Source organism: Eretmochelys imbricata, chromosome 4, assembly GCF_965152235.1.
Source record: "Eretmochelys imbricata isolate rEreImb1 chromosome 4, rEreImb1.hap1, whole genome shotgun sequence".
NCBI classification, from domain to species: Eukaryota; Metazoa; Chordata; order Testudines; family Cheloniidae; genus Eretmochelys; species Eretmochelys imbricata.
In genome coordinates this window covers 120019644-120039378 of record NC_135575.1, presented here as the reverse complement: position 1 = coordinate 120039378, position 19735 = coordinate 120019644, and the positions used below count along the sequence as shown (strand labels likewise).

Below are 19735 nucleotides of genomic sequence, written 5' to 3'. Positions count from 1 at the left end.
AACCCAGGCCTACAGAAGCTACCAGGCAGCTAGCAGCTCCAGGCTGCCACCCAGCAGCAGATGTAACCATGGTGCGCTCCACTTCCCATAACCCTCTGTGGACACAGACTGTGGGACATTCCACCACAAGGGTTTGACAGACTGCAACCCCATGGCTCTTGATTGGCTCCCTGCCCTATATAAATCCAGGGGGTGTTTCAAGAAGTGTTTAGGCAACAGTGGGGATCTTCTATGGTTGCCATGATTGTTCCTGCTCTTGAATTCCTGGCTTGACCTTGGACTGATTTGGACTTTTCCTCCTGACTTGGACCCTGACCTTTGGGACCCTGGCCTGGACTTGACTGTGAACGCCTGTGCTCCTCCCAGACCCAGGTTTGCCCCTACTCTGACTCTTGGCCCTGACTGCCCTTGTTGGGATCCTGACAAGTGACATGTATCTGTGGTTTGGTTGGAGGCACCTCTTGCTTATTTCAACTTAAATGAGGGTAGTGGTTACACCCTCCAGTTTGAGTGTGGTTTAACCCCACCCATAACAGTAACAATGATTCTGTATTGCACCATATCTGTATAAAATCCCTACTCTTTTGTCTTAATCACAGAAGTCCAGTTTGCCCATTTTGTCCTTCTCTCCTTGCTAAAGGCTTCTTTTATTTTTATTTCCCCTTCCACTCCTCCCCCATCCACTTTTTTAATTGGGGTCAGGTTTTATTTTTCTCTCCATTGGAGAAGAATAGAGCCTTAAGCTTTTTCTTTTCCCCTCCCCCTTTAAAAAAACAAAACATTGACTCTGGCTTACAAATCATGAGAATATTTGCAATTTGTGTTAGCAAGAAAATCATCTGGTTTGTTTATTTAGAGCTACATTGTAGCTTTCCAATGGTATGTGAGAAAGGGGTGCTGCATACCTGGGCCAACGCTAGAACAGACCAGCGAATCAACTCTGACTCTCAGAGGGTTAAACAATCCTCTGTAATACCAGAATACTTCTCATTCTGCCCCAGCTCAGTTGTGCTGCCCAGTGCATTGTGGGGCGCAATTAAGACTCCATCCACCCTACACCCCTGTCTGCCCACTCCCAACCAATGGAGGCTGCTCTCTTCTTGTAACTTGTAATATGGGTAGCCCATGCAGCAGAATAAAGGGGTACTTTGACTTCTGTACCAAACTGAATCAGGGCAATTGTGCTCATCACAGTGGTAATGAACATGTTATATTGACTTTTCTTATATTACCTAGAGAATGCACAATCCTTGACACTGCAAAGCATTAACACCCATAATTGAAGACATACATGTATCTATAAAATGTTTGTTTCTCTACATGCTATAGGATAACATATTTTATGCAAAATTTATAGTTTTTCTTTCTTTCTTTCTTTTTCTTTTTTAAGGCCAGGCAGGACCATTAGATCACCTAGTCTGGCCTCCTGTATAACACAGGGCATTAAATTTTACCCAGTCACCCCTGTATTGAGCCCATATATTCATGACATACAGACAAATAAAATATAGTGCAGTAAAAATACAATACTTTCCTCAATGGAGTCTGATAGGCAGAGTGAATTATGTTGACTAGTTCCTAAGCTTTCTAAAGGAGCTCCCATCTCTAATTCAAACGGCTATATATAAAAAATTTGTACCTACCACCTGTTTTTCCCTTCTTAGTTCGGTATCAAGCAGCAGCAATTCTTTCAAAAGCAGACTATACAGGCACAGTTTAACATCAAAACTAAAATAAAGCAGAGGTTTAGCATTCATTAGCAGCAATCTACTTACACTGAGCCAAAGCATCACTGCAAAAACAAAACTGATAGAAAATGGTAACGCTCTTGTAATTTAGTTTCCTTTTTTCTTTTAAGTGCTGAATTCTCACAAAAGCAGTTTTCCTGGAACAACAGTCAATTCAATTTTGATATTGTATTTTTTTTTTATACAAAGTACTTCAAAATGTTGCGGAATATGAGATAAAAAGACACAATGCTTTAACACATTAGCGACACAGCAAGCCTAAACAGTATGGATGGATGGGTAGAATAAAGGGGGAGGGGGAAAGCTGTAATTTAAAACTGTAATAATAACACTTAGTATTTAATGTTTTACATCTCCAGTCGTGCTGCAGTAACATTAACTGACTGATCCATGTCCCACCCTGTGACAAAGTTTCTTATTCCCTATGTTGCAGCTGGGGATACAAAGAGGTAAAGATAGATATTTGCCTACAGCTACACAGCAACTCAGTGGCAGAGTGAAAATTAGAACCTGGATAGACTCGGTGTTATTACAGCATGGCCATCCTATGGTATCTGAGCAGGGACCTATTTCCCTCACTGCAGGATGAGTAACCCCAATTATTATGGGCAGAGTAGGCCCCCATGAGTTTCTGCCTTCAAGTCCCATGATACAGGGCTAGATTCTGCAGGGTAATGACCACTCTGGCTCCAATTCAGCACATGCTTAAGGTTAAGTATGTGAGCTGTCCCACTGGGCTGGGAACCGTGCCCTGGACACTTTGCAGGACTCAGTTCGCAGTTATTAGTCATTTACTGAAGAGTAAGGTACTGCTCAGTCTAAGGGCTTGTCTACACTGGCAATTTACAGCGCTGCAACTTTCTCGCTCAAGGGTGTGAAAAAACCACCCCTGAGCGCAGCAAGTTTCAGCGCCGTAAAGCGCCAGTGTAGACAGTGCCCCAGCGCTGGGAGCCGCGCCCCTCGTGGAGGTGATTTTTTTAGAGTGTTGGGAGAGTTCTCTCCCACCGCTCTGCCGTGACTACACAAGCCACGTTAAAGCACTGCCATGGCATGCCGGTATAGACTAGCCCTAAGTAAGGGTTGAATCTGGCCCTAAATATGTGCTTTGTTAGTATTAAGGAGCCAGTTCTGACACCCTTACTCATGTTTGTTTCTGTGCTACTACTGATTGGGTAAGGAACTAATAAGCATGACAGAATCAAACCCTAAGTTACAAGTATATAAAAAAAATTGCTGTCCAGGGACTGATCCTTAGTAGGTGGAAAAGATTTTGCATCCTGGTTTTAAAAGACTGGGAGGTGTTGAGAGGAAAGTAGTAGCAGTTCAGACTTTGTACTATGTGCATTGCTCATCCATAGTTATTTTTATGTATAAATTTGTATCAATGTTTTTAAATCAATGAAGACAATAAAATGATTGTATCATCAATGCAGTTTGGAGTGAGAAAGACAATAACAATTGTTTTCAGCAGAAAGTGTTTTAGGAATCTTTGAAAATGTTGCTTATTATGAATCTGATCCTGGGAGGGGCTGAACGCTTTTAGTTCCCAATGATTGTAATGGGAGTGGAGGGGGCTCAGCATCCTGTACAAAGCATGCTCAGTATCTGGCAGGATTGGATTCTATCTGATCAACAGCCTTTCAAAGCTAATATTGTAGTATTATCACAATACAGTAACAAGGATTTTTTTCTTATGATAATGCTGTTACACAAGGCTATTGTTGCCTGTACTCCTTTCCCCGGAATTCTGTCATAAGTAAACTAATTTGCACACAACAGTATGCAGTTTACTTGGTTTCCAAGAAGGTTTAGCTTCCTATAATTAAGTTTGGACTGTATGCCTTCAACACATGGATTTAAGAACCCTGATTCTTCATCCATACCAGATCTATAGCAGTTCGTCTGAAAAAACCAAGCGTGTGTTTTCAAATGATCAAACTTTATCGCAAGTTGTTTCTGTACCTCTCACAAGTCAGAACTTCAGGGAAACAGGTCACCTTCAGGAAGGCTCGGTCCTGAAATCTGTCGTCACTAGTTGCAGAATGTATTGTTGTAGATGAACTACAGTCCTCCTTATCTCCATGACTCAAGGATCCAAGGCTGCTTGAAGTAGAAGTTTCCATTATCTGATTAGGCAGAACAGCCTGCTTTGGATTCTCATGCAAAGATGGATTGGATGATCCATCTGCCAGGGGCTAGGGACAAAGAAAATGTATGTGGTTCATACCAAATAATATTAAGACGATGAGCAGCTCATGAGTACTGGATATTTTCACAATTTTTTGCAATACTGTATACAACAAAATGTCTATTCAGAACTTATGTTTTTAACTGGGAAATATGTTTTTCTATTAAATTATGAACATATTGCCTGTTTAAGGGACAGATCTTGCAAAGTGCTAAATGTCTCTTGGGCCAAAGTCAATGGAAAACTTCCAGTTGACTAGAGTGGAAACTGGATCAGGCCCATGTGAAGTGCTGAAGATTTCCCTCCCAGTTGAGGACAGCTAGCACCACATAGGATAAGGCCTGTATCAATTTGCTATAAATAAAAAACCCACTGTAAGGTAAGAGGCTTAATAGTAAATTTCTTCCAGTGTTTCCCACTCTACAATTTACAGTCACAGAATGATTGTCACTTCTTTTCACAAACAGTCTAAACTCTTACCCTAAATTTTTGATTGATTGGATAGACGACTTTTGCTTTTAATGCAAATGCTGTGATGTTACTGTTCAAAGAAGACTCATTTCCCTGTATGGAAACAACAGAAAAGTACTGTAAGCTTAAGTAAGAACAGCAGCTATGATTAGATCTTTAGCAGAAGTTCCATGCAGCCCTTTTGGTTGGATAGCTTAGGAATTTTATTGATCACAGATTGTTTTTGGACTTACACTCTGACACAAACCTTCTTCTCATGGTCCAGGTCAGAGCATGAAGCCCAAAGAAGAGGAGAACCTTCTATGGTTTTGTAATTGTTTTGGAAGTTTATTACCACAGCTCCATCTCCAAAAAAGAACTTTGCTCCAGCAAGTGATGATAGACCATAGCTCATTTTCCTTCTCTTCCCCGCCCCCCCCCTCCAGTGAAAGAGAAATCCAGTTTTCCTATGAGATTTTGAAATTACTTTAATATATATGGCTAATGGAGATGCCTGAGGATAGGCTACCATGGTCTGACTACCATGGTCTGTATTTGAATTTAAACACAGAAACAATAGATGAAATAAAACTAAATTAAGTAATTTTTCAAGAATGACTTAAAATATAAATACTGGAAAACCCTTAACTATGCCCCGAGAAAAGACAGAGGTTCTTTCAAAAGGACTTTTTATAGATAATATATTCTGTTCAGCCTGTTGGCTGCAAATTACAGCCAGTCAGACTTCCTGTTCATGCTTTTTAGTTCATTTCTTCTTCACGCATAGCTGCAGTGTGGTGATCAGCTTTGGGTTACACAAAGTACACTGGGAATGTGGGCTACATACAATAACTGAGACTGTTTCAAACAAAGTTTTAGGAGGGTTTTTAACTCTTGCATTTCTTGTATTACTAATGGAACAATCTGGTTTGCTGAAATGTATGCAGTTGCTAGTTCCAGGATTTTTGTAAGAAATGGCAAGGCACTAAGGGAGCCCAACAACAAACACTGAAATGAGCAGAGAAAATCAAAATGGGTCATGCATTGTGGCTGCACATAATGTCGGTTTCACTTCCAAACTTTATTTTTTGTTTCAACAAGTGCAAGACGTAGAGGGCCAGGCGGCTAGACAGTCATACCCCCGCTCACACTGAGTAGTCCCACTGATTTATATGCATATATGCATGGTGTAGGAGACAATTGCAATGGATAAGTACTAACCTAACCAAGCACATTTTTCATCTATGCTAGTTAATGACTTGGTGGCTTAGCCTTTGAACACCTTTTGTCAGCAGTAATTGGAACAGATTGGCTTTGTTTAAAAAGTGATTTGGCAGAGAGGGGGTGAAACACCCTTCAAATAACAAGGCTATACACTAAGGGCTTGTCTACGCTGGCAATTCACAGTGCTGCAACTTTCTTGCTCAGGGGGTGTGAAAAAACACCCCCCTGAGAGCAGCAAGTTTCAGCGCTGTAAAGGCAGTGCCCCAGCGCTGGGAGCCGCGTCCCTGGTGGAGGTGGTTTGTTTAGAGCGCTGGGAGACCACACAAGCCACGTTAAAGCACTGCTGTGACAGCGCTTTAGCTTTGCCAATGTAGACTAGCCCTAAATGTGTTACAGAAGTGCTCTCATATTTGTGACATGTGTACTATAGAAATTACTGTAGTTAAGGGCCTGATTCTGCCCTTCAATGGGACTACTGCTATGCATGAAGCTATGTACATGCCAAAGTATTTGTACAAGACTGGGGCACATGACTTACGAGGAGAGGATGAGGGAACTGGGGTTATTTAGTCTGCAGAAGAGACGACTGAGGGGGGATTTGATAGCTGCTTTCAACTACCTGAAGGGGGCGGGGGGCGGTTCCAAAGAGGATGGAGCTAGGCTGTTCTCAGTGGTGGCAAATGACAGAACAAGAAGCAATGGCCTCAAGTTGCAGTGGGGGAGGTCTAGGTTGGATATTAGGAAACACTATTTCAGTAGGAAGGTGGTGAAGCACTGGAATGGGTTACCTGGGGAAGTGGTGGAATCTCCATCCTTAGAGGTTTTTAAGGCCTGGCTTGACAAAGCCCTGGCGGGGATGATTTAGTGGTTGTTGGTCCTGCTTTGAGCAGGGGCTTGGACTAGATGACCTCATGAGGTCTCTTCCAACCCTAATATTCCATGACTTTCCCCCAAAGGAAAAACTAATCATTGATATGAATAGAAAATATTTTCTGTTCACGACTAGTCCAAGAACACTCAGCCATTCAGCCATAAATTTGTCATCTATCTTGGACACATCTGAAATGAGAATTCATTTCCCATCAGAACTTTATAGTACATTTAAAGTGTCTATAACAAGTACTGGCTACAGTTAAAATGCTTGTACCTACTTCCATTTGCAAGCTAACGACTGGGCCAGCTAGACAGGACCGACATGTTGTGGGTGAGCATAACTTATTTTTTTATAGGCAGAATGAGGAGCACAGTTTAACTACACATTTTTAAAACAGTTGCATTCCTGACTCCCTTTACTGTGTGGAACGCAGCCAACTCAGTTTTAAATGAAAGGCAGTGAACTGAGATCATCAAAGTAATTGCTTTGATTCCTTTACACATTTTGTGGGTTTTGCAATAGTGGACCAACTCCTGACTAAGTTGGAGTACATAAGCCCCTGGTACCACTACGGGGGTGCTCCAGACCAGTCTGTCAATCCTACAGACAGCCATATGAACATCTTAGTAACTACTGGGTCCTATGGAGCTGCAGAAGGGGGTGTAAAATTAGCTCCTCTCCCATCGACCAGTCACCTGCAGACCCTGGCCTCTGTATCTCCCACGATCATGGAGCTGCAGTAACCCCACCAGAGCATCCTGTGAGTGGGGAAAAACGTGGGCCCTAGCAGAAAGGGAGGCTCAATCAGACCTCTTCAAAAAACCCAATCCTTTTGAATTTTTGGTTGTGAGTTGTTGAATTTCTGCTCTCCCTGTTCTCAACTGTCTCTGGAGGGGGTTCCTTGCTCCCTGATAGTCCTCTAGTCCCAGCTGCCAGCTCTGGTGTTTCAACAGGGTTGTTCATTTGACCCTGCACTCTGTCTTCAGCTGTCACTGGAGAGTCTGCTGCCCATGTATGGAAGTCTGAGGAGGGTAGGTGGAGGGCTAGAAGACATAGCTAAATTTGTGGAGATTGCAGGGGAGCTAAGGCAAGTTGGATTTGCTGAATGGGTTGGGGTAAAATGAGGCAAACTGAGCATATGTGTAATCTGCCTTAACTACCCCCATATTCCACACAGATTACCACCCCCCACAAGCTTAGCTGCCTAAGCTTCCAAACTTCCAAATACTCCCCAGATACTCTTCAGATGTCAAAATTTGTTCAGCTCAATGTCTTACCCACACCACTGCTTGGGAGGGAGTGTATTGACCTTATATGACCATTGACATTATATTCTTCCACTTAATGTAAAGATAAATTCGATGTATTCCAGAAACAACTCTGTCATACGAGCCAAAGAAAGAATCTCATCAGTATAGTTTTCTTTTAAAGGGTTATGAAGTAAACACTCTGTAGCATGATAAAAGTTGACCTGCCCTTTATATTCAAAGCCCGTCACTTAAAAAATGAATGAGCAAACCTGTACCCACATGCACAGAAACAGGTCAGCTAAAATACATGGAACAATAGGATTGCAGTAGAGCAGGACTGAACCCTAAGAATCCAACTCCCAGTATCTAAACAAACTGAGTGGAACCTTAACATAGCGGTTTTGTGATCCATTTTACACAGAAGCTGGATATTTTTGCCTCAGTCCTGCAGTTCTTACTCAAGAAAGAGTCCTAGTGAGTTCAATGGGAGTCTTGCCTGAGTAAGGACAAGAGCAGTGGTTCTCAACCTTTCCAGACTACTGTATCACTTTTAGGAGGCTGATTTGTCTTGCATACCCCAAGTTTCACCTCACTTAAAAACTATTTGCTTACAAAATCAGACATAAAATACAAAAGTGGCACAGCACACTGTCACTGAAAAATTGCTTCCTTTCTCATTTTTACCATATAATTATAAAATAAATCGATTGACATATAAATATTGTACTTACATTTCAGCATATAGTATATAGAGCAGTATAAACAAGTCATTGTCTACATGAAATCTTAGTTTGTACTGACTTTGTTAGTGCTTTTTATATAGCCTGTTATAAAACTAGGCAAATATCTAGATGAGTTGATGTACCTCCTGGAAGACCTATGTGTACCCCTGATTAAAGACTTGATGCTCTAGTCCAGTGGTTCTCAATCTTTTATAGTAAACTTCCCTAGTTTAGTGGATTTGTGCAATTAGATTACAGGCTCCTCTTCAGCTGTGAATTCTAATAAAGTCAGAAGAAAATGCTTCACAGGAAATACCCAAATTTGCTGGGTGCTGGCAAGGTAGTTGTGGGAAAGAAGTGGGAATATTGGCTGCTACCCTCAAATTCGTAATATGATGGTAGAGTGGGAAATAATTCCAGTGGATTTGAATGGGAATTTTGCCTGAGTAAAGACTGTTAAATTGTGCCAGGTAAATGTAAGTGAAATCATATTTCCAGGTATCAACAGATTATAGGTTCAGGGCCCTTATTCCTTTGTTCACTGAGTCTCTGATTTACTGTGTTCAGTTTCCAATCTCTTTATTACATCTGTATGGAAATTATCATAACGTTTGAAGGGCCAGATCCCAAGCCTGCTGAAATCAACAGCATTTGGATCAACTGCTAAGTAAGCAGGCTAGAATATCAGACAAAACAGACGTCTACAAAAGGAATAAATTCTTACTTCGAGCACCATTTCCTTCTCTGACATTCGAGTTTGTGTTTTCTTCTTTCTGGGTAAGCGTACATTTTCATCAAGATGTCCGTGTACATCCGAGTGAAAGCTTTCCAGAAGCCTTTGGGAATCATCTTTCTGAAATCCCAAAGCAGGAAAATAAAATAAAATGCAACTCAAATCACCTCGATTCATCTGACATCTTAGATGGTCCTGTTTTATTTATAGTAATATCCTGTGCAAGTTACAAAGTAGGTACAAATGATTATTTTAGACAAATTATTTCAGTTTTCTGAAAATGAGTAATAAGCTTACAGACTGAGGAAACATGTTTTAGTTTCTTTCTGCATTGGATTTACTCTCCTTCCCCAGAGCTGGAGACTTGGCCCATGGAAAGGTGAAAGACTCTGGTAATTGTACATTCAGTGCCAAGAAGCCTCCTTCCCACCCCCACCCCATAGCATCAAATGACTGCAGTATTGAGGAGCGGCAATGGAACTACTCATGTGACGAAGTTACACAGGTGCACACAGTGTTTTGGACCCAAGTAATGGACTAGGAAAAATTAGTGAGAATAGACCATGCACCAGGTATAGGATGGGTCAGAAAAGCTACAAGTTTGAAACCATCAGTGCTTAGGAAACTCCAACCAGTACAGAATGCTGTAGTGTGTCATCTCAGTAGTACGGGCTACTGCATTCACATCAAACCTGTCCACCACTCTCCAGACTAGCTTCCATAGACTAATGAGTCAAGTTCCAGGTCTTGGTCTGTATCTTGAAGGCACTCAGTGACGTGGGTCTAGGATATCCAAAAGATCACCTAAAGCTCTTGGATGAGGACCATTGTTCCATGCTGCTTCTCAGTGAAATGTTTTTTAATAAGGATAAATCCCATTGATGCAGGTGACAGAACTTTCTGAAGGGGGGGGGATCTGAGACTAGGGAAAGGATATCTGGGGGAGCTAAGGACCATCACCAACTTCCACTCCAAGTGTAAGGTGCATTTCTTTGACCTGCCTTCTCTTACAATCATATAGCAACATATATATTAAACAAAACCACGCACCAAAACCTCCACTGTACGCACTTTTTCCCTGCAGAGAAGATGAGAGAACAAACCACACTTGACATATGGCATAATAAACTTTAACGGGAAGGCATTGAGATACTACGGTGGTGAGCATGGTGTAAGAACCTATACAGAATGTGATAATATGGTACTCATGTAGCATTCATGCAAGGTTCATGCACTTGGCAACATTCAGGGCACACCCGGAGTGTTGTGTAGGAGCAGTGCACACACGGCTCCTCTCAAGGGCATGAACCTTAGAATCTCGCCCAGATGACCTGAACCGTGGGAAGCCTCCCAGGACTGGGCTCAAAGCCCGAGAGCAAGGAATGCGGTAGATAGAAATTGGTAAATAAGAATATTATACAAAGCCAGTGTATTCCTTTTATCTGTTGGAGTATGTAATGCGCGGGGGGAGAGAGAGAAATAAAGGAGAGGGTGGAAAAGCTGACAGGCGGAGCAGCCCGTCGGCAGACCAGCCTGCTTGCTTGCTTAAAGCTTGTCCTGTCTTGTATTTGAACCGCAACAGTACTCAGTTTAGGGAAACATGATGGTTCAATGCTTTTTGGGGGGCGGAAAGAAGAAGAGGGGCTCTGCAGCCCCTGCAAATGCCCTTCAAAGTACCTACAGTGACTTCATTTCCATCTCCTGCCGCATGTCTCCATTTTACTAGCTGTTTGTTGAGCTGTTGAAAAGATATTGTCAATGCCACTTTTCACCTCTCAGTCCAGTCTTGTTATAGAAACTTAAACTCTCCTTTTAGTAGTTGACTGGTCGCACAATATAGAATGTAATTAGTTCTTTTAGTACCTTTCCATATTATTCAATCCCTCCAGCCCCTACTTATCCCAATCATTTTTGTTGTTTTCCACCGACTTCCCTCCCACCATCTCTCAGACACTAGAGGTGTCCAGAACGGTACATCATATTCTATATACAATTTTATCAGTGCGAGATAGTTTAAAAAAAAAAAAAGCTTTCATCTTCCTAGTACGGTGACAAGATGTTCTTGCACATGTAGCCCAAAAGAGGCATTTGATTTTCTTGTCTCGTATTTCCTTGCAAGTTCACAGTTTGCGGCCCACTTTCAGCCATAGTATTTCTCACCAATACTATTCACAAGCATTTCTTTCCCACTGAACACCTATAACTTGCATTATTTATCCCCAGTGAATACTTGCATTTTTCCAAGTTGAATCTCTTTAGTTCCTTCCCACATTTATCACCCCATTAGCTCCCTCCTTTCCATTGCTTTTTGTCCTCCCAATGTATTATGAATGTAGTTAACATGCCATTTCACCTCTTCTTATAGATCACTAATAAAGATGTTGAATAAAATAAGATCTAAGAACAATCCCGGTAGTGCCTCATCAAGCTAATCTACCAGAATCTCGTGACTGGACAAGCTCTATCTCAACAAGGAAGTTTGCAGGTACAGGGTAAAACTGACTGGAGGATATTACAGAAGAACAGAACACTGCTGGAAGGCACTGGCAATAATGACTTCTTTTTAAATACTCATACCTTATGACCACAGTATCGGAATGACCAGACAGGTGAAGACAGCAAAAGGATAACATTTGTACTTTGCTATACTGAGCCAAGCGTGACAGCAATATAAAAATTGAGGTATTGACTCAGAGAAGCTTCCACCTCTATAGGATGCATTGATCTCGTACCTGAAGTGCATCCATTACCAGGCAAAAGCATGGCTTCAAGCAGAGTTTCATATCTTCCTCTTGAAAGCAGATGGCTACACAAGTATTCTTCTCTCCCACCAGGCCTAATTATGATCAGTCTTGTTCTGGGTGTGGGTGTGGGTGTGTGTGGGTGGAGTGGGTTAGTTATCGTTGTAAAAGAGGTGTGGCTAAAGAATAACAAACCACCCACTGACTGCAGAGAGAACACTCTGCATGGCACTGGATCCTCCAACTCTGTAAGTGCCAACCACTGTTACATTAAATTAACTCAATATTATATAGGTCTAAGTCTGATGCAAAAAAAATCAATAATGCTGTTCTCTGAAAATAACCTGGTGTAGTATAAATAATTCTATGGATATAGACAATGTAAATAACGCTAGAGTCTCAAGAAACATTTGTGATAAAGAGCAAGGAACAACCAGGGTTACTTTTTAAAAGATGATGAAAATGTACATAGTTCTCCAAAGAGGACTAAAATCAGAGAAGTACATGTTAAACATCAGAAAGAGCATGTGCTTTGGAAAACACTACATAGCAGTTTCACCCCAAGCAAGTTGTAAAATGTATACAATATGCCTCATCATTATTCTACTTCTATATTTCTAAAACACCATGGGATCTAGGTGCATAGTCTCAGTTTAAAAGGGAGAGTTCTCTCCATTCTTCCATTCATTTTGCTGCTTTGTAAGTGGAATTGTTCTTGTTTCCTGGAGAAGACATTGACGGCTATTCTGTGGTCAATGTTATCTCAGGAAGACACCTGCAAACCAGGCAAGTCTTCCGTTGTGCCCTAAAGTGAAAAGCCAGAGGCCATGTCCGTACAAGAAAAGTTACAGCGGATTAGCTAAATCGATTTTAAATTAATCTAATTAAACAGGTCTCTCTCGTGTGTATGGCGTCTGCAGAGCAACAACTAAACTGGTGCAAAACTCCTAACACACACCTACTTAAATGAGTTTAATCCTTGCTTAAATCCCAGCTTGTGTCAGTACATTACCAAATGAAGCTAAATTCATTTAAGCAAGGATTAAATCAGTTTAAATGCATGCATCTATATTAGAAGTTGGATAGTTGAGAGTCTGTAGCTGAGAATGTTAGGCTACCAAGAGTTTCACTTGAGACTCTGTCAGCCTTATCACTCCTGTTGATTGGGGCTGCTGAGGTGGGTGACAGAGAAAGAGACACTTGGATACAGACTGGCTCCAGTCGATTGAGGGCTTCATCTGCTAGAAACAGGCTCTTGATGAAGATCCACTATTGGATAGGGAGCCAGCAGAAAATGTAGAAAACTGGGGTGATGTCCTCATGTCTGTCTAAATATCCCAATAAGCTGGCTGTTGTCAGGCCATCTGAAATGTTTGTATGGCCTTCAGCTTGAGTCCCCTCCCCACACACACACATTCTGTCCAGATACTTTTACAGCCCTCATCTCTGTAGTACCTGAACATCCTGGAGTACAATTTAGTAGAGAACACCCTGACGGAGTGTAGTGGAAAGGTGGTGCATATGTGGACCAGAATGGGTAGTTTGCAGTAGTTAAGAAAGGGCACATTTTCCAATCGAGGTGAAATTGGAAAATGGCACTTCTGGGCCGCTGCTTTTTGGTGTCTAGGAGCAAGCAAAAAGTCTCAAAGGAACCGCAGGCTGTGCCCCTTCTTGACAAATAGAGTAAATACGTCTTCAATGGGTGATGGAGTCAGACCTGCACAGGTCCTTTAACTACAACCTAATTCCTACCTCTGTTTTACAGACTGAGTTTGAGATAGCTGCTTTTCATCCAGGTGCTTATCTTATCTCATAAGTAATGTTACTGACATATGGGGTCCCAAAAGGTATCCTGTTGTTCAAAGGAGAGGATTCTGTATAAGTGAAAACTCCGATTTGATAGCATGATAATGTTCTAATTCAGATGCTCAGTGCCAAAACCCAGCTTGACCTAGCTGAGTTCAGTTGCTCACAGTGGCTCTTGCAGTGTTGTTGCCCCATGATATCTGGTAACTGGCGTTATTGTGGTGGACTAGAAGAAGCTGCATCTGTATTAAATATAGATGGTAAAACTGAGGAGTGAAAAATTGCCTAGATCAGCGTTTGTCAAATGAGCAGCAAAGGCCTCCTGGGCAGGGATGGAGGAGGGTGGAGGGGTGGTGAAGCAGCACTTGGGCCCTGCCCCCCTCTGGAGCCCGAACTGGCAGAGGAGCAGGCACCCAATGTGAGTTCCCCACCTTCCTGCAGACAGTGGGGCTCGGGCTTCTGGCTTCAGCCCTGGGGTGGTGGACAGCAGGCTCCGGTGATGAGGCTTGGGGCTTGAGGCTCCAGCTATGTGGCAGTGGGCTCTGACCCTGGGCTCACCACTCCCTCCATCACTGCTGGCCCCCGCTGCCTCTTCTCCGGCTCTGGGCTTTGGCCGCACAGCAGCAGGCTCCATCTCCGGCCACGCAGCTCCGGCTCTGGCCATGGGACCCCAGGATTTGGCTGTGGGCTTCAGGCTTTGGCTCCAGGCTCTGGCCCCAGGCTCGTACCCCTCCATCACCCCAGCCCCCGCTATGTCCTCTGGCTCTGAGCTTTGGCTGTGCGGCAGCAGGCTTTGTCCCCTGGGATTCAGCTGCGGGGCCCCAGGATCTGGCCATGGGGCATTGGGCTCTGACCATAGGCTCATGACCCTCTGCCTGTCATCCCTGGCCCGCACTGCCTCCTCCATCCCAGGCTCCAGCCGCAGGACCCAGGATCCAGCCATGGGGCTTGGGCACTGGTCCTTGGCTCGCCCCCCCTGGCCACTGCTGTGTACTCTGGTCCTGGTCCCCGGCCACAGGGTTTCGGGCTCCAGCCTGGCCCCTGGGCTTCAGCCCCGGGCTCACTTCAACACCCCTCCCATCGCTGCTGGCCCCCACTGCCTGCTCCAGCCCCTGTTCCATCACCCCTGGTCCCCGCTGCCTCCCCACCCACTCATTTCCCAATCCAGGGCTTAATTTGTCCCCCAGTTTGCTGGGACTGAGTAAATCTGCTGTGAAAAGTGATATTTGTATGTTTGTTAATATCACTTTTCACTGCCTCCCAGCTAGCTAGCAAGCCTGCTTCTGTGAAAAATGATATTAACAAACATACAAATATCACTTTTCACAACAGCAGACTTACTAGCTAGCAAGTCCAAAAAAAAAACAAAAAACCCAAACCTAAAGAAACAACAACAAAGAACATGCAAAGCACCTTATTTTTGTTTCTATTCTGTTTAAGTCCAGTAAAGAACAGAGACAACTGTACACTATTTTTATTATTGAGTTTGCAAAAAAAAACAAAAAACAACAACCCCAAACCCCTGTATGATAAATTACAATGATTTGGACATGTATATATGCATATTTATTTATTTTTCCTAATGTTAATTAAGTATTTTAGGAAAAACTGTCAGAGTGGCCACCAGCAAGAGTTGCTTCCCGTAGCTCCCATCGGCCAGGAACGGCGAATGGCGGCCACTGGGAGCTGCGGGCGGCTGTGCAAATGTAAACAAATAGTCTGGTGGCTGGCCAGCAGATTACCCTGGAGGGCCGCAGGTTGCCCACCACTGCTCTGAGGCCACCAAAAAATTGGTTGTGAGAACCCTTTGCCTAGATCAAATCAGAGTTTTTGCCACTTTCTTGTACTAGAATGTGTCAGTGTTTTAAAGAGTGATAGAAAAGTACACTTATCCTTAATTCTGCCAGTGTAATTTCAGGGGCGGTGCACAAAACTCAGTGGGGTCCAAAAGGATCCCTATGCTGAATCCAAGTTTTGTGGCATTTCTGCTCTGGGGCATGCCAGAGTCAGCCTGGAGTTTTAAGGTGCAGCAGGCAGGCTAAAGATGCTTTGTATACAGCGAGTGGAATTTGGACAATTGGGGACAACAACTGGCTGGATGCATTGATTAGAAATGTGTTTGAGCAATAGGAGCACCTACGTTTGTTCTCTATTTAAGTAAAGGAAGTTGAGTAGTGAGGGCCAAAAACTGGCTGCATCCAGCAGGGCCTATGTGTCAGACCTGGGATTTTGAAGCATTATTGTGGTTGGGTGCAGATTTTCTTGTGCTCCCAGCTAGATCCAGTAGAATCCAGGTGTCAGCTGTGTGGTTGCAATGCTGTTGCACCAGAATGTGTGATACAATAGAAGCATTTACATGTATTCTCTGTGAACCCATTACAATTTGGAGAGTTAGAGGCCCAAAGCAGACTTGATTCAGGAGGTGATAGACCCAGTGTCCTGTGTTGCTGTTGTGCATCAGACACTGGTTTGGGTTTTTTAGAGCAAGAAGAGTGGCCTGACAGTTTGTTATACTCCAATTTGGAAGGCGGAGGCCAAGGCTGGCAGGATCAGGTAGGACCAAGAGTATATACCCAAACCCACTCAATCCGCCCGAAGCCAAAACCTTCTACTGCAAAGATCCCATCCAGCAACGCGTACCTTGTTTTGCAGAAGAGGCCCGATCACATAGAAACACAGCAGGAGCGCGGCGCCGACGCCCAAGGCGACCCCCAGCAGCACAGCGGGAGCCAGCAAGCCGGGAACCAGCTGCACGGATTCCACCCAGAACTGCAGCCCGACCTCCCCGCGGCAGGGCCTTGGCAGCGCCTCGCCAGCCGCAGAGGCCATGAGCGAGCCCGCACAGAGAGCTCGGGGGGGCACCAACGCCGCTTGGGACGGGGGAGGGGCCCCGGGCTAGGACCCAGAGCAGCGCAGCGAGCTCGGCTGCTGGGCAGCTCCCGTTTGGCGAGCCCAGGGCATCCCGGCTCCCAGCCCTCTCCCTGCGGGCCGAGGTTCGCGGCTGGGGACCAGGGCCTCCAGCAGGGCCTGGGGGAAGGGGAATCTGCGCTCGGGACCGGCCCGCCAACCCCTCCCCGGGCCGGGAGGGGAGCGATCGCGGCTGAAGTCGATTGCGCCAGATCTGTGGCTCGGCGCCTCGGCAGCTCGGCCTGGTTTGGAGCCGGACCCCCTGGAAAGAAACTTTCTCCGGGCCAGTAACTCGGCCGCGGCAGCCGCGCTCCACTGGGGGGCTCCTGCGCCCGGGGCCTTGCGGCGGCGGCGGCGGCTGCTCCCCCCCCCCCCACAGCGCCTGTCTCATGCGAGCAGCGGCTCCAGGGGGGCTCCGCTCCCCGCCGCTGGCTCTGCTGGCAGCCGGCTGGTTTGTGCGAGTGCTGCTGCTGCTCCCAGCCCGGGCCTCCCCGGCTGCAGACGCCCCTCGCCTCGGGCAGCATCCTCCCCATTGCAAAGACGTCGCTGGGAGGCAGCGTTTGCCCGCCAGCCGCCCGGTGCACGGAGATCCCCCTCCTCTCGGGGCCGGGCGCGAGGTCTCGGTGGTCCTTGCCGCTGGCTCGCGGTTTCCTTCCCCCGAGGAGTCAGCCCGCGGCCGGGCTCCCGGCCTCCCGAGCGGCGGATGGTGCCGCCAGACGGCAGCCCAGGTAAGAGGACGCTTCGCCGAGGCGTGTGAGCTCCTGCCTGGGAAGCCCTGGGGAGATGCAAAGGGCTGCGGGTGATCTGATTCCGCTTTGCCCTCCCAGCGCACCCTAGTCCCACGGCCGTAGCGAATCTAACCTCGCCCTACCTAGGGCAGAGGCGTTGAGCCCCATTTTATCAAATGAGGAAGCTAAATTGTAGAGACGTGAAAGGTCCAAATGCTCAAAGGCATCCACTAACCTGGGGTGCCCAACGTTAGCCTACTTCAGATCTGATTTTCAGAGATACTGAGAACTTGCTTGGCATTTCTAAAAATTAGGCCCTTGGTATTGGGGCACCATTTCAGATTTGGGGGCAGGGGTAGTGCTTAATTTGTCATGAAAGAGGTGCCAAGGCCCAAGCAATTTGGTACTGGGACTCAAGCAATTTTTTAATTTTCATAACTGATGCAGCAAGCCCAGAGGTACTGGGGCAATGAACTGCCAAGCCTAGAGGTGCTGGTGCCCTGGCAATCCCTGGCACAAATTAAGGGGGTGGGGCAACTTTAACCATGATTCCAGGGACTACATAGGCACTTGAAAACTCTAGGCTTTTTTTTTTTTTTTTAACACATAACATAGAAATTAGCGGACAGGAGCAGTGTATCTAAATTCTGTGCAAAGAATGAAAAAAATACATACAGACAGCCATTAAAGCCATATGTTAAATTTATATGTAAATTTAGAACAATCCAAAAATAATACAGCAAGATAATCCCAAGCCTTGAGGTATCTGGTTTGAAGCCTTAACACAGATATCAGCAACATAGCTTGTACACTATCTTTAGCAGACAGAAATAAAAGTCAATAAAATCTGCTTATGCCTGCAACAGTTGTTTTCTAAATGTCTTGTGTTCCAAATTGCGAAGAGGAGAATGAGACAGGTAATTTGTTCCAGGAATGTTTAAAAGTAAATTATTGAAAACAAACACACGCTCCAGATAGGAGCTAAAACAATGGATAATGCCATGGTCTCATCTTGGCAAAATCCAGGTGTTCTGAAGCTTCACATTGACAGGCTAAAATTACCAAGTCTCTTACATGCCCATCTCCCATTGTGGATCTTAAGTAGTCCTTAACTCTCTTGAGCACAGAGAAGTACCTCTCTTTTGATGCTATAGAAACTGGAAGGCTCAACACAATAATCTATAGTAGACAGCAAAGACTGGTAACCCCTTGGTAAGTCATTGAGAACGTTCCAGAATTCTGAAATTGAACTCAGATTGTTGGTGCAATGTGCTTCTTGGCAACTTTGATTCTGCATCCAGATCGCCATAAAATTGGTGCCTGTCATCCATAGTGATCTGCAGTTATTTTCAGTTTCTCATAATCAAGAAAATTTTCATTCTTTGGGTCACAAGCAATTACTGCAGAAAGCAAACTGGAGTTGGAGGTGAATCGTCTATCAAGAATTCTCAGCAAGAATTCTGTCCAGAATAGGATAGTAGAAATCAGATTTTATAGGTTCCTGAGTGCTCTTGGGAACATCATGTGTCGATGACTGACCCCGTGTACTATATACAAAAACCAAGGCCAGCTTGGAGGATATTTTGTTAGGTCTTCTTGCCGTTTTTGTATTGCTGTGCTCAGCAGTTGCAATTGTCAGACCTGGAATATCAATTTCAAGTTCTTTGGCAATGATTTCAGCTTCATCACACATCTCCTTCCATTTACTTTCAGATGTTATCATTTATTGAAGAGCAGCAACATTGTTTGCTACTAATTCCATGGTACTTGATAGATTCAAGTTTTCATTTTGCAGTTCTTCTGAAGCCCTGTGCAAAATCTTGAATAGTCTTTCCAAAACCAAGAGCCTCAACAGAAAGGAATAGCTCTTTATCTTTGCCAGCAAGCCCTTTGCAATACTAACTGATGGTCCATCAGCTCTCTGAACTGAAGTGGCTTCCAGTATTTCCACTACAGTGCCAATTATGCATGCATTTTCCAGATGGAGTCACAGCGAGTTTCATATAATCTACCTAGTTCAGGAACCTTCTGGCCTAGGTCCTGCTGTGTCTTAACAAACGGTTCCCAATGCTTGTAATTACTGCTAAAGAAGATGTACAGTGCCTGAGCAAATGTAAAGAGTCTCTGACACTGGGTGATGCTGAAACATGTCATTGCAGACACAAGATTAAACCTGTAAGGACAGCATTTCCCATAAAAGGCATGTGTAATCCTTTCCTGAATTTGAGCTTGTACGTCTTTTAAATGTCCACTCAGCACAGAAGCTCCATCGTAGCAGTGGGCAAAAATGTAATTAATATCCAGCCTCAAATGCTGTAGTTTTTCAATAATCGTTTTTGAGACAGATTCAGCATTTAGATTTTC

The 19735-nt window shown here is 44.5% G+C and overlaps 2 protein-coding genes across 3 annotated transcripts in view; one reads left to right on the top strand and one right to left on the bottom strand.

The window, feature by feature from the left end:
* The window catches only part of EVC (EvC ciliary complex subunit 1), a 79380-nt gene extending 62815 nt beyond the window's left edge, over window positions 1-16565 (bottom strand). The window contains exons 1-5 of one of the 2 annotated variants that reach the window (XM_077814644.1): window positions 16377-16565; window positions 9181-9309; window positions 4417-4500; window positions 3711-3943; window positions 1644-1728 (exon numbers count right to left, since the gene is read on the bottom strand). In XM_077814644.1, coding sequence (XP_077670770.1) covers window positions 1644-1728; window positions 3711-3943; window positions 4417-4500; window positions 9181-9309; window positions 16377-16565 — 720 coding nt within the window. Of the gene's footprint in view, window positions 1-1643; window positions 1729-3710; window positions 3944-4416; window positions 4501-9180; window positions 9310-16376 lie in introns of those variants that run through there. The other variant, XM_077814643.1, reaches the window with a different exon arrangement.
* Window positions 16566-17032: 467 nt separating this feature from the next.
* The window catches only part of EVC2 (EvC ciliary complex subunit 2), a 160730-nt gene continuing 158027 nt past the window's right edge, over window positions 17033-19735 (top strand). Inside the window, exon 1 of the mRNA XM_077814642.1 lies at window positions 17033-17371. Coding sequence (XP_077670768.1) covers window positions 17033-17371 — 339 coding nt within the window. The remainder of the gene's footprint in view (window positions 17372-19735) is intronic.